Source organism: Mytilus trossulus, unplaced genomic scaffold, assembly GCF_036588685.1.
Source record: "Mytilus trossulus isolate FHL-02 unplaced genomic scaffold, PNRI_Mtr1.1.1.hap1 h1tg001237l__unscaffolded, whole genome shotgun sequence".
NCBI lineage: Eukaryota > Metazoa > Mollusca > Bivalvia > Mytilida > Mytilidae > Mytilus > Mytilus trossulus.
The window spans coordinates 683-14,098 of NW_026963728.1; the positions used below are offsets into that span (position 1 = coordinate 683).

The following is a 13,416-nucleotide window of genomic DNA, read 5'->3' on the forward strand; positions in this document are numbered from 1 at the left end:
GTCGACCCCAAGGGAGTAAAAGAGTCCGCTGACACTTGACAAAGGCTTAATAGGATAGAGGCTCCAAAGAAAACAGCTACTCTCCTTAGAGTCTTAAATAGACACTCGACACTAACCATAATGAGACTGGGCTTAGCTTTGTAATTCACACACAAACAAGAGTATATCTTATAAGACGAGCTTAAATCGTATGCATTAGGTCTGCCAGCTTGTGCCATGAAAGCAAGTATATATACTTATGAATTGATCCTAAATCAAACGCATTAGCTCTGCCAGCTCTCACAAAGATAAGAGCCACTACTCACGGCGCCTTAGGGGCATGAGCCCTATATCCTAATATTAGACCACCTTATCACTAAAAGCTACTTGCCCATTGTACAAGTTCATTAAATTAAAAGTTTAACGCTTCTTAAAAGCTTTAGCTTATTTTTTATTTTAGTTAAGAGCTTCCAACCATATGACAAAATATTTCTCAGGAATAAACTCAATCACAATCGGTATAAATCTATGGTTAACCCCGCAAATTTCAGAACACTGCCCGTAAATAATTCTACACTGGGAAGCTTTTATAGGAAGCCGATTAATTCGACCTGGGATGGCATCTACTTTAATTAGTAACTTAGGGAGTGCAAACGAATGGAGCACATCAGACCTTCTTACAAAAGCAGTTATTTGCACATCTGCTGGAGCCACCATCCGGTTATCAACATCCAACAAACGATACCCTCCTTTTCTAAATGTCTCCTGCTGGTCTTCTATGTAAGAATCAATTGTATAACACGAAATTCTTTCAGCGCTTTCTCTAGAGCTTGGAGTGTCTAAATTGCGACAAAATTCGTAAGATCAGTACCATTGTTTCCCAATCGCCTTAAAATTTCACCGGGGCCGTTTTACTTCTTCTATATAATATAGGTTAATTATAGAAGGAAACCACAACCCTACTAACATCAACATTGGCACAATAGTCCATCAAAATTCTAATCGTTGACGGTTCAAGAAATGGCGATAAGAAAATTTAGTAAGAAGGATTACGCATCCTATATATATAACAAAGACCAACACAGCCACTGCTACTATCATCACAAAACCATGGTACCGGAACAGGTCTTTCCCTAGTTCCCCATGGACAATATCACCAAAATATCGACTCCCGTAAAAAGACATATTTATATTTTTCTACACTTATTAGCCCACTCACGTGCGCTACTTTCGCGATTTACTAATTTTAATAACTTGAAATAAGCTAAAAACTTAAACCATTTCAGGTCTACAGGACGACTCCTACAGAATTTAGGGTATTCAAGCAGCTTGTCCCACACCCACAAAGAAAGAGGGTTTAATAACAACCTAGAGAAATAAATGACTGAAAGACACTGCCCCAAAATGATATAAGGCTCCCGCACTGGGCGAGCACCAATCCATGTTAACCTAATAAACCTACCAACCAACACTCAAAACACTACTTGATTAAACGGGTAAAAACATAAACTTCGATACTTACCTCTGTGAAGACTAGGAATTAGGTATAATACTACAATCGACAAAAACATAACATATACCCCCCCCGCTTTATGAGGAATTGAACGAAGGATTGCATAAGCAAACATAAAATACCACTCAGGCTGAACATGGATTGGCGTTTTTATAGGATTAGCAGGCCAATAGTTTAAATGATTCCCTAACAGCTCAGGATCCACACACACTAAATATATAAAAAAGAACCTAAAGCAAACATAACCAAAAAGATCTTTAATAGTATAGAAGGGGTGGAAGGGCACACACATAGTACCTCTTTCAATACCCAAAGGGTTATTACTCCCTTTCTCATGTAAAAAAAACAGGTGTAAAAAAACAACCGCCACTATCACAAACGGTAAGAGAAAGTGTAAAGTATAAAACCGCTTTAGAGTTGCATTACACACGGTCCAACCCCCTCATACATAGCGGAGCATACTCTCTCCTACTACGGGGATCACTCTAAGTATATTAGTAATAACAGTAGCCCCCCAATATGACATTTGCCCCCAAGGCAAAGTGTAACCGAGGAAAGCCTCCGCCATAGTTAACAAAAACAAATGCACCCCAAAATACCACACTGTCTTATCTAAATAAGACCCATAATACAGCCCACGAGCAATGTGCGCATAAATACAGATAAAAAACATAGAGGACCCATTTGCATGAATATTACGCAACATTCATCCTTTTTCCACATTACGCATAATATGTACTACAGAATCGAATGCCATGTCTTCATGAGCAGTATAATGAGTTGACAATAAAAGACCCCTTAGAAGTTGGATAATTAGGCACAAGCCTAGTATAGAGCCAAACCTTCACCAAGCGTTTAAGTTTACAGGACAAGGCAAATCATAGAACCTGTCATTCATAATCTTCACCAACTTATTAGTACTTCGTCACGGACCAACCCTCTTAGGCGTGTTAATATTATTCACAGTATTGTTACCAACCATCTCATAAGAAAGGCCTACACCTTGTTTATGAGTTTACAGCTCACCACCTCTTCCTCGGCCACCTCATGAATTTTTGTTATATATACAGGCACAAACCCCCCGCACACCGCATTTTTTTATGAGTACACATAAGCTTGGACCCCCCTTTTTACACCTCTGAAGACACCCAAAGTGTTAAGTGTCCAACTTTGTTTTTGCTCCATTTTTACTTTATTTTTAATTAGACTTAAAGCGACCAACAACTTACGCTTCAAAAATTTTTTTATTTTTAAGATACACGCCTCGTTTTCGAACCGAAAACCACATGAGCAACCAGAGCTGGGGTAAATGAGGAAATAAACGTCTCAAATCCCCATTATCCTACAGCTTACAATTAGCTATAGAGCCCAAGTAACTTAGAATTTAAGGGTCAAATTCACCACTTTCTCTGCCAATAATTAGGTTGAATCTCATGTGGTCCTGAAGAATGCTTACTCCCCGCAAAGGCTTTGTAGCCTTTCAAGCATACACTAAAACCAAGTTAATTAGGTGTAAGGAGACCCGTATTGACCAGTTTTTAAATAGACCATAACAGCCTAACAATAAACGAATTAACTGTAATTTTGCTTATCTTATGGATTATTTTAATAAATTATAACTATTAATACACCAATAAACTTTAACTATGAGCATTAATAACTACTGACCCCGTCTTTACTAACATCAGGAACACTGTCTTCTTCACTTACAACCACATTTCTCTGCTCGACTGGCTGACAGACATTAGCTGGGACTTCAGGCTCCACAACAGCTATTTGTTCTTCTAAAGGAACATAGCCACCCTCAGCATGGGGGCCCCCTTCCTCCTGATTATCAGGAACAACTTCAGCGACACCATTCACAACAGCATCTCCAACAGCTGAAATAGTTTCAGGTAATGGGAGCACCCTAACAGTGTCACCCCCTCCGCCCTGACATAAGTCCCCTCCTCCAACGTCTATTCTAAACACTCAGTTTTTATATGAAAAAAAACCATCTCACACACCCCTTAACAGTAAGCCTTTTTTTGCAGCAAACCCCTGCCTAAGCCACTCTCATACAGCCTCTCTAGTGCCCAACACATTCAACAATCTATCACTAAGCAACACACTCATTTACATAAAAAGAACCCTTTTTATAAGTTAATCAGCCTATTATACAATATTATTTATGTCATTACAGATCCGTCACAAAGTATTGCTTTAGCTAAAAACTCGCTCGCTTAAAAGAGACCTTAAAGCTATGCATAAGCTTTTGGGTTAACAAACCCAAAAACTTCAATTAAAATAAAGCTTCGCAGGGTCTTGTTGCTCTTCTTTTACACACAGGCCTCTTCGCTTTACCCTTATGCAAGAAGTACTAAAATTTATTTGCCCCACTTTACTTCAAGTAAGCTTTTTATGAGGCAATCGTGTGCATTTCTTTAGAAAGATAAATTCTAAAAAACCTCAGTGAGATGAGCCTAAAACTAATTAACTCCTCTTAAATTGTTTATAAAGAAAAGCTTTAACTTTTTCTTTAGGAATCAAAGTCCTACGTACTATAATACTTCTTTATAACACCTCAGAGCAATAAACTACTTTTGAGCTTAGCTTCATCAAAGCAACTGGGCCATCCCCCCACGTACAACTAAGCTAGGAAGAATTTGTAGCTCTCAGTTATATTAACATTAGCAACTAAACACAACTTAAGAGACAGGCTATCTGGCTTGAGAATAAGAATCTTATACCCTAAGCAAATTACTGGGATTTTCAATTAACAGCTCAACATTCTAGCTTAATTTATTCACCCAGCGTACACTAATTTCATTAAAATTTTTGCCCAGAAGGCAAATATAGTAATTATTGCTATGTAACCATCCTATAACCAGCACATTTAACAGCCTAACGCCACGTTTATTTACATAAAAAGGCCCTATACAATATTGTCTATAGCACTCAGATCTGTGACAGAACATTGCTTTGCTTAAAAACCTTTTATACGAAACTAACTCACTTAAAAGGGACCTCAGGACCAGACATAAACTTCATCACTTGTAGTCTTTGTAAGTTTATAACCCACCTAACCCCCTTTTAGGCGTGTTAATATTACATACTATTGTTAACACTTACTTTTTAAGACGCTCACAACCTTGTTTACAAGCTCACGCTTCTACGTTTCACAATTTTATTTAGCTTCATTTTGTTGCTGCACACCACATTTTTGTCACCTCTATTTAACCTGCTTTCCTATTTCCTCCCCTCCAGATCAGCCCCCCCAGGCATTAGTGTGTCATTTTGATTTTATTTTATTTTTGATTTACTTTTTTGCTTAGACTTTAAGTGACCCATGAATTACGCTTTGGGAACTTTCATATGACTTGATTTCTATTTATTTTTTGATTTTAAGATACAGATAGTCTAGTTTTCAAACCCCAAAAAATCACATGAGCAACCAAAATTAGGGCAAACGAAAAAAATTAACACCTTAGATCCATTTCTCCTGCAGTTTACAATTAACCACAGGAAGCAAATAGCTTTAGAATTTAGGTTTAAGTTTGTTTTTTTCTACCACTAATTAGGTTAAGTCTCACATGACTCTGAAAAATGCTTACTCACTGTAAAGGGTTCAAAACCTTATCTACAACAGGTTGTAAAGCATAATCTAAAACAAGTTTGGACAGGTATTGGGCATTCGCAACTAGATTTTCAATAAAATACACAATGTCAAGTAAAATTAAGTTTTACTTTGACTTATAAGTTATCTTAACTAAGGGCTTTTTACATGCATCAGCAACAGGGTTTCCGTGTAAAAGGACAGGAGAACAGGCCTTGCGGTCACTGTACCGGCCGGTAACAGGAAATGCGGTACACTATAAAACCTCATTCTTAAGGGTTTCCACAGTGTTTGGTTTTTTTTGTCTGTTACTAGCACAAATCCATTACACACCGCCTTTTTAGAACCCTTGTTTTATTCTTTAGGTGGGTGATTGCTGCTTTTTGGCTGCATTAATAGACTGTTTTATTTTTTACCTAATTTGCAACCCGTTTTAACCCTATTTTTTAATAAAATAGCAATACTAATTTTAACAAGAACCAACGACACGCCCTACCGCCACTAATTGGCCTTCAGCTTCATAAAAGGCAACCCTTTTTATAAACTAATCAGTTTATTGCGTAGCATTATTTAAGCAATGACAGAGCCAGGGCAAAGCGTTGCTTTAGCGAAAAAGTCCTTTCGTACAAAATTAGCTCATTTTTAAAAGAGGATAGAAACTGAACTAGCTCACGCCGTTCTGAACTCAGCTCATGTTAGATTTTAAAGGGCGAACAGACCCACCATTAGAAGCTTCTACGCCTCTAGGATATCTAAAGCCAACATCGAGGTCGCAATCTTCCCCTCCAATACCATCTTTCGGGAGAAATTGCGCTGTTATCCCTAGAGTAGCTAGCCACACATATAAAGTTAGGAAATACGAGTTAGATTTATATAATAGTGAAAGACTTATTTTCACTGATCTCCCATCAAAATCGTATAAGAGCCAAAAACTCCAATTAAGATAAAGCTTCATAGGGTCTTGTCGTCCTTCTTTTACATAAAGGCCTCTTCACCTTAAAGTTAGTTTAAATTAAATTTTCAGACACAGCACCTTCTTCGTTAACCCTTTCATACCATCCTTCAATTGAAAGGCAAATTATCGCGCTACCTTAGGACGCTCACGTTAACGCCGCCGTTTACAACAAACATTACTCTAGTTGCACTGGGCAGGGACTACCTTTTACTTACATCAAAAGGAAATGTTTTTGTTAAACAGTCGAGAAGTTTAGTTTGCCGAATTCGTTTAAAAACTTTTATTTAGCCTTTAGTTTTTTAAGGTAAAACAAAATAGTAATACCAAATAAATAATATTTTTACTCGTTTTTATCATAGTCACTGGTCCTACAACCATAGGCTTATTTTAAAGTAAATGAATAACCCAATTAATCTTTTTTCCCCATCTGGTTTTAGTTAAAATACACTAATATCTAATAGCCAGTTTAAAGCCTATAGAAACCCAATTTTTTTTTAACATCAATTTTAGTATTTTTCAGCTTAACCCAAAAAATTTTACCCCTTAAATAGTTAAGGAAAATGCTTACACATCTTTTTAAGCCAACCAGATATCTAAAAGCGCGAATAGTATCTAGCCGCTATTCTTTAGTTTAATTAAATCTCTGCCACGATTTCTTAACTCAAAAAAATAACTCTCTTTTATTCGGGAAAATTAAATTCTTAAACTTGTCTTGAAAAACCCTTATGCAAAAGGTACTAAAATTTATTTATACTATTTTAATTCAAGTGCACTTTTCACAAAACAATTATGCACGTCTCTTTAAAAAAGATAAATTATAAAAAGCCTCAGTAAGAGGAATCTAGAACTGACAATTCTAAGTTATATATTAACTACTTTTAACTTATTTATGAAGAAGAAGATTAACTTTTTCTTTAGGAATCAAAGCCCTACTTACTACAATTTTTCTTTATAACGCTTCGAAGTTCTAAGTGCCAAAAAACTACTTTTGAACTTTGCTTCATCAAAGCAACTGGATCATCCCCCACGTGGCACTAAGCTTAGGCCTAACTAGACTATGGAGAATTTGCAGTTCTCAGTTATATTAACATTAACTACTAAGCACAACTTAAGAGAAATACTATCTGACTTAAGAATGAAAATCTTATGTTTTCCCTAAACTACTTAAGCAAGCCAAAGCAAATTACTGCGATTTTGAATTAACAGCTCAACGTTTTAGCTTAAACTATTTGGCCAGCATACACTAATTTCATTAGAACTTTTGCTTGGAAGGCAAATATAATATTATTTACTATATATGCATATTATAGCCTAGCAGCAACTTCCGTTACTGCTACCTTGTTACGACTTTTCACAGGTTTCCCCGCGAGCGACGGGCGATTAGTACTCATCTGATTGTATTCAGGGTAATTTTATTTTTAACCCTTACTTACAAGTCCTTCTTCAAAGGCAAGTTTTCTTATCTTATTTGTCTACTTAGTTGAGCTACCTTTTAGTAGCTCAATCTTTGAATTATTGCTTAAGTTACATCTGTATCCCAGATTAACCTTGTCATAAGCTGCATGTCAATCTGAATTATTTTTGAAGTTGTGCTACATGGGCATATAGCCAATTCTAGTAGCTGCACCTAACTAAAAGTAACTTACCTTACCGAACTCAGCAAGTAAAATAAGAGTTAGCTTCAGTAATAACCAAAAATTTTACCCGGACACTCACCATATTAGAGTAAACAACCATACACACGCACTAATAAGACAAGGCTCAAATGTAGGTGGGTTATCCTTTAACACCCAGGATCCCCTGTTTTCTATCTCAGACACCGCCTATTTATTTCTCTTTGACAACCAAATGTTTAGTTAAGAGGAACTTTTGTTTTAAACTATGGATAACAGGGTATCTAATCCTGGTTTCACTTCATAGATTCGTTAGAAGCTCACTAAAACTTTAGGAATATAACCACAAAAAACCGTTAACATTACACTGCACCTATAGTTTTTTGTATAGTTTTATAACACAACATTGACTCTAACCAATCCGCTTAAATTTATATTCGAACTGAATCTAACCGCGGCTGCTGGCATTCATCAATTGACCCCGAATTTGTCAAAAAGCTGGGTTAAAGTTTCCTTTATTAACCAATTTTCCCCACTGATGTTGAACTTGCACTTAATTTGTTCAAGCCCGCATTTAGAATCATGAGAAGCATTTTGCCCATAAATTTAGGGCCATAATCAAACCCTCCTACAGATTTGACACAAGGTACTAAAGTATCCATCTTCCTCATTTTCAATGAGACGCTTTAATTAAGCTACTGTATCTTCTATTTTAGGTTTATTTTACTCTTCGTAAAGGCACCATGGTTTTTATGCACAAATACGACACCACTAATATTACAAACAGTAACACACCAGCTATTAGGATATATAACCTTAACCCGCTTCTTTCAGCCATGAAACTTAGAAACAAAGACCCGCTAATTTCTCTGTACTCGTAATTCATAAGACCCATAAGGACCGCTCTGGCACAACACCTTCTGACGAGAACCATAAACTCTAGATTAAAACGATACACTTCATTGGGGTAGATCCTTAAAACATACAAGAACAGGACTATTACACCCCTAACGTAAGTTAGGAACAATAAGAACCCTAACAACCTTCTAACCTCCAGTGCAACCTCCACACATGCAATTATAGACCCCCTCAATAGCACTAGCCCTAAAGAAATAGGTTGCTTGGCAATTAAGACAATCGAAAACACAGCCATCAAAATTACACATATGACTATAACTCTCATTATATAAACATAATTAAGCTTACGCCCCCCGCTACCACCAGCCCTCATACTACCAGCTGGTAGGTAAAATAATTTTTCTGAACAATTTCATTCAAACAGCTGAGTTGACCTAGTCCCTTATGGGCACCTTGAGGGCCCAATAGCTCTAGTCAACCTTGATCCAGACTTTGAGCTACCATCCTGGACCCCTTAAAGAAGGCCATTTTTCTGGGGTGGGAGGTTAGCCTCTCTATGAGCCACATTCTCAAAAAGAATCTTAATAGTTTGGCTGACGACCAAGGCTTAGACCCTAATTTTCTAAGCACTCCTCATCACAAAATTAACCCTACAAAGGGAATAAGAAATACTCTGACTCTCTCATATTTCTCAAGAACTACTACAAACCCAAACCTCTCTATTTTCCTCCCTAATACCCCTCCTAAGATAATAGCCCCAATATACAGGCTAAGAAAAGGAGTTTGTATATTTAAGTGCTCATTAATCCGCAAACTTCTGCTATTAACGTAATTAGACCCAAGTATTACTCTAAATACAATCCGTGCCCTATAAAAAGAAGTGAAGATTAAACCTGTTAGCTCTAATAAATAGCACCCATAAGTTATTCTTCTGTCTATCATTCTTAGCTCAATTATTAGGTCTTTAGAGAAAAACCCTCTTATAAACGGGGCCCCTCTCAAGGACACAATTGCAACCGTTATTGCACCCATTCTTACCGGTAATCCTTGCCACAAGCTTCTTAACCCCCGGATATCTTGGATTCTTTGGTTTCTATGAATAACACCCCCTGCGCCTAGAAACAACAAAGCTTTAAATACCGCATGGGTTACTAAATGAAAAAAAGCTACAGACGGAAGAAGGATTGAAATCGAGAATATTATTAACCTTAACTGCCTCAAAGTCGAGAGTGCGATTACCTTTTTTAGGTCAAACGCAAACACAGCCCTTGACCCCGCTAATATTAGAGTAAATAGTCTTAAGACTATAAGTATTTGAGTCACAAAGGGATTAGCTCTGATAATATAAAAAGAGCGAAGAATCAAATAAACCCCAGCTGTCACCAATGTCGAAGAATGCACCAAAGAGGAGACCGGTGTGGGTGCCGCCATGGCAGCAGGTAGCCATGCGCAAAACGGCATTTGTGCGCTTTTAGTTATACCTGCAAGAACTACCACAAACCCTAAATTAACCCATGTCTGCACTGGGTGGTATATATAAATTAACCACCCCCCTTCTCTTAAAAAATAGAAACTCTAAAAAGTACAAAAACATCCCCAATTCGATTAGTCAAAGCTGTCAACATAGCCGCAGATAACCTCTTATTGTTCTGGTAATAAGCCACTAATAGGAATGAGGTGAGCCCTAGCCCGTCTCAACCAATTAAAAGTATTACTAAATTAGGAACTAAGATTATAAACACTATAGACAGCACAAACAACCATACTAATCCCATAAACCGCTTGTAGTATGGCTCTCCAGCTATATACCACTTGCAGTAGGTTGCTACACTTCCTCTAATTACCAAAACCGTCCCAACAAAGACTATTCTTACGCTATCTAGTAGAACTCTGAAGCTAAATGAGAGACAATTACTCTCTCAAACAGTAACTTCCAATAAATAAGCTTTTCCAAAGGTCCTCCCTCTAAGAATAAATAAGTATCCAATCAGAATCAGTAAAAGTAACCCTAAGTTACTTTTTAATTGTATGATACTATTTTTACGAGCCATCTCTTAGTAACCTTGACATCAAATCGTCTCCGCATAGTCGCATCACCATAACCAGAAGGGCCAAGCAAATTCTGGCTTCGCAAACAGCTAAACATAGAATTAGTAAAATTAACCAAAACTGATTTATTAGAAACACATGGGTTACAAACAATAAGCCTAGTCTTATTATTTCAAGCCCTACAAATAAACACAAAAGGTGTTTGTTTATACGGAAGATTACAAAACAGCCTATACTTATTAAGAAAACTCCTAGGAATTTTATTCAAATCATAGCTTTAAAACACATAGTTTTCTACGACTTACAAGGCCGTCGCTTCAGCAAAGCTTTTAAAACTACCTACCTTCTATGATCCTCCGTATAGAGACACAATAAGACACAAAAAATATAACACTGAATACACGCGATTGCAACTTCAGCGGCTCCAAAAACACCTCCGCCCATTATTAACCCTTTAATACCCCCAACTCCTGTAAGCAGCCTTCTGCTATTTAACCAGCTAACTACTAACTCTCTCCTGCATATAGTTAGAATTACTTTACCAGCTCCCAGATTTAGTGTCAGACGTAAAACTAATGTTAAAGGGCGAAGTATGCCACTAATTAGCTCAACCACTACTATAAAAGGCACAAGGATTAACGGGCAACCTGTTGGAACGAGACTCATCAACCCCTGCTCAAATCTGCATAAAAGACTAGATAAAACTAAACAAGTTCAAATAGACAAAGCAAAGGAGAACCCGAACACAAACTGCCCTCTTACAGGGAAAAAGAATGGAAAGTTTCCAGACAGATTTAGTATCAGAATTATCATGAACAGACCCCTTATTACTAGAGGAAACCCAGATAGCTTTAGTCCCTTTCCGTTCAATCGAATCATCGAATAAGTAAAGGATAGCACCAAACTCCGAAAAGAGCTCGTACTTCTACCCTTAGTGTACACGTCTCTAAATAGCACGGTTATTGGCACTATAGAAGACAGCAACCATAACGGCATAGACAACCAAATTAAGTTATAGCTGTGAGCATCAAATCTAGAAAAAACATCTATTAACATGACTTTAAATTATTGATTCACGCGATTTCTTATAAATATAAGTGATACACGTGTTATAAGGGTTAGTTCACACAAATGGCAATTGGCTATAAACATGCTTCCTTCCTGGATAAAGGTCTCGGGTACCTGCTCAGTCTATTTCACCACATAAACCCCCACTAAATACAACCCCTCGCTGGCTTACTAGAGCCTCTCATAGAAGGAACTTAAAATATATTAGAGACCCAAAAGACACAGCGGACCCATAAGAAGACACCCAATGTCAGTGAGCATAAATATCAGCGTAGTCTATATACCGTCGAGGCATTCCTCTTAGGCCTAAGAAATGCTGAGGAAAGAAGGTAGTATTTACCCCAAAAAATATTGCTATAAAATGGGCTTTCCTCCATTTCTTATTAAAGCATACTCCAACAAAATTTGGCAACCAATGGTTAAGACCACAGAACACCCCAAACACCGCCCCTATTCTTAGCACATAATGGAAATGAGCCACCACATAATATGTGTCGTGTAGAGACACATCCATAGAAGCCCTAGACAGTAAGACCCCTGTTAGCCCTCCCACGGTGAATAAAAACAGAAACCCAGTACTTCAGTAGGCGGCAGGCTTTATTTTGAATTTTCTTCCTGCTATAGTTGCCAGTCATCTGAATACTTTCACCCCTGTTGGAACAGCGATTACTATAGTTGCGGTAGAAAAATAGCCTCGAGTATCAACATTAAGACCTACGGTAAACATGTGGTGAGCCCACACCATACACCCTAACCCTCCAATTCCGATTATTGCGTATACTATCCCAATTAGACCAAAAACCGCTTCTTTTCCAGAGCAATGCATAATTACTTTTGATATCACACCAAAGGCAGGTAGAATAAGAATATACACTTCCGGATGCCCAAAAAATCAAAACAAATGTTGGAACAAAACGGGGTCCCCCCCTCCTGCGGGATCGAAAAAAGTTGTGTTAAAGTTTCGGTCAAACAAGATTATTGTGATGCCCCCTCCCTAGAACCGGAATTGAAATAATTAAAAGAACTGCAGTAACTCTAATCCTTAAAACATAAAGCTCCGCTCGTTCTCCTTTCATTTCTAACACTGGCATATTTTTATTGGTCCTAGCAAAGTTAATAGCCCCCACTAGAGAGCTGAGCCCAGCTAGATGTAGTGACACAATAAGAACATCCATCCTAGGGCCCCTATGATAGGGGTACACAGATAAAGGGGGGTAAATAGTTCATCCAGCACCAACTCCTTTATCCGTTCTAAAGGACAGTATTAGTAAATATAGTGCATTAGGAGATAGTCAATAACTTAAGTTGTTTATTCGCGGGTAAATTATATCTTTACCTCCTACTAGCAGAGGAATCAACCAATTACCGAAAGCTCCAATTAAGATAGGTATCACAGCAAAAAAAATTATTATTAAGGCATGCGTTGTAACCACCACATTATAGAATCAATCTCTTTTTAAGAACACTGCTCCAGGATGCCCCAGTTGCATTCGGATCATTAACCTCAACCTTGCTCCAAACAACCCTCCTCAGACTCCGCTATACAGATAAAGGGTTCCAATATCTTTGTGATTTGTTGATCACAGCCATCGACGTCACCAGGACTCCACTTCTCCATAACCCCCTACTTCTTCCTTTTTTAGTATTTTTATCATTTTATTTATCCTTACTTAGAAGCCAATCATCTAGCCTTATTAGCCCTTAGAGCCGCACTAGATTTTAGCCTCTTAATATTTTTTTCCCTATACGCTATAGTAAGATATGCCTTTTCAAACCTTCTATTAGA

At 37.6% G+C, this 13,416-nt stretch overlaps 2 protein-coding genes and 1 pseudogene across 2 annotated transcripts; all 3 read right to left on the minus strand.

Moving 5' to 3' along the window:
- Positions 1-435: 435 nt before the first annotated feature.
- LOC134703960 (cytochrome c oxidase subunit 2-like) lies at positions 436-1,164 on the minus strand. Its single transcript, XM_063563526.1, is given in 1 exon segment — positions 436-1,164. A coding segment is annotated over 1 exon segment (729 nt).
- A 2-nt stretch (positions 1,165-1,166) lies between these two features.
- LOC134703961 (cytochrome b-like) lies at positions 1,167-2,474 on the minus strand. Its single transcript, XM_063563527.1, is given in 1 exon segment — positions 1,167-2,474. A coding segment is annotated over 1 exon segment (1,308 nt).
- A 6,274-nt stretch (positions 2,475-8,748) lies between these two features.
- Positions 8,749-10,564, minus strand: LOC134703965 (NADH-ubiquinone oxidoreductase chain 5-like; annotated as a pseudogene).
- Between the last annotated feature and the right edge of the window lie 2,852 nt (positions 10,565-13,416).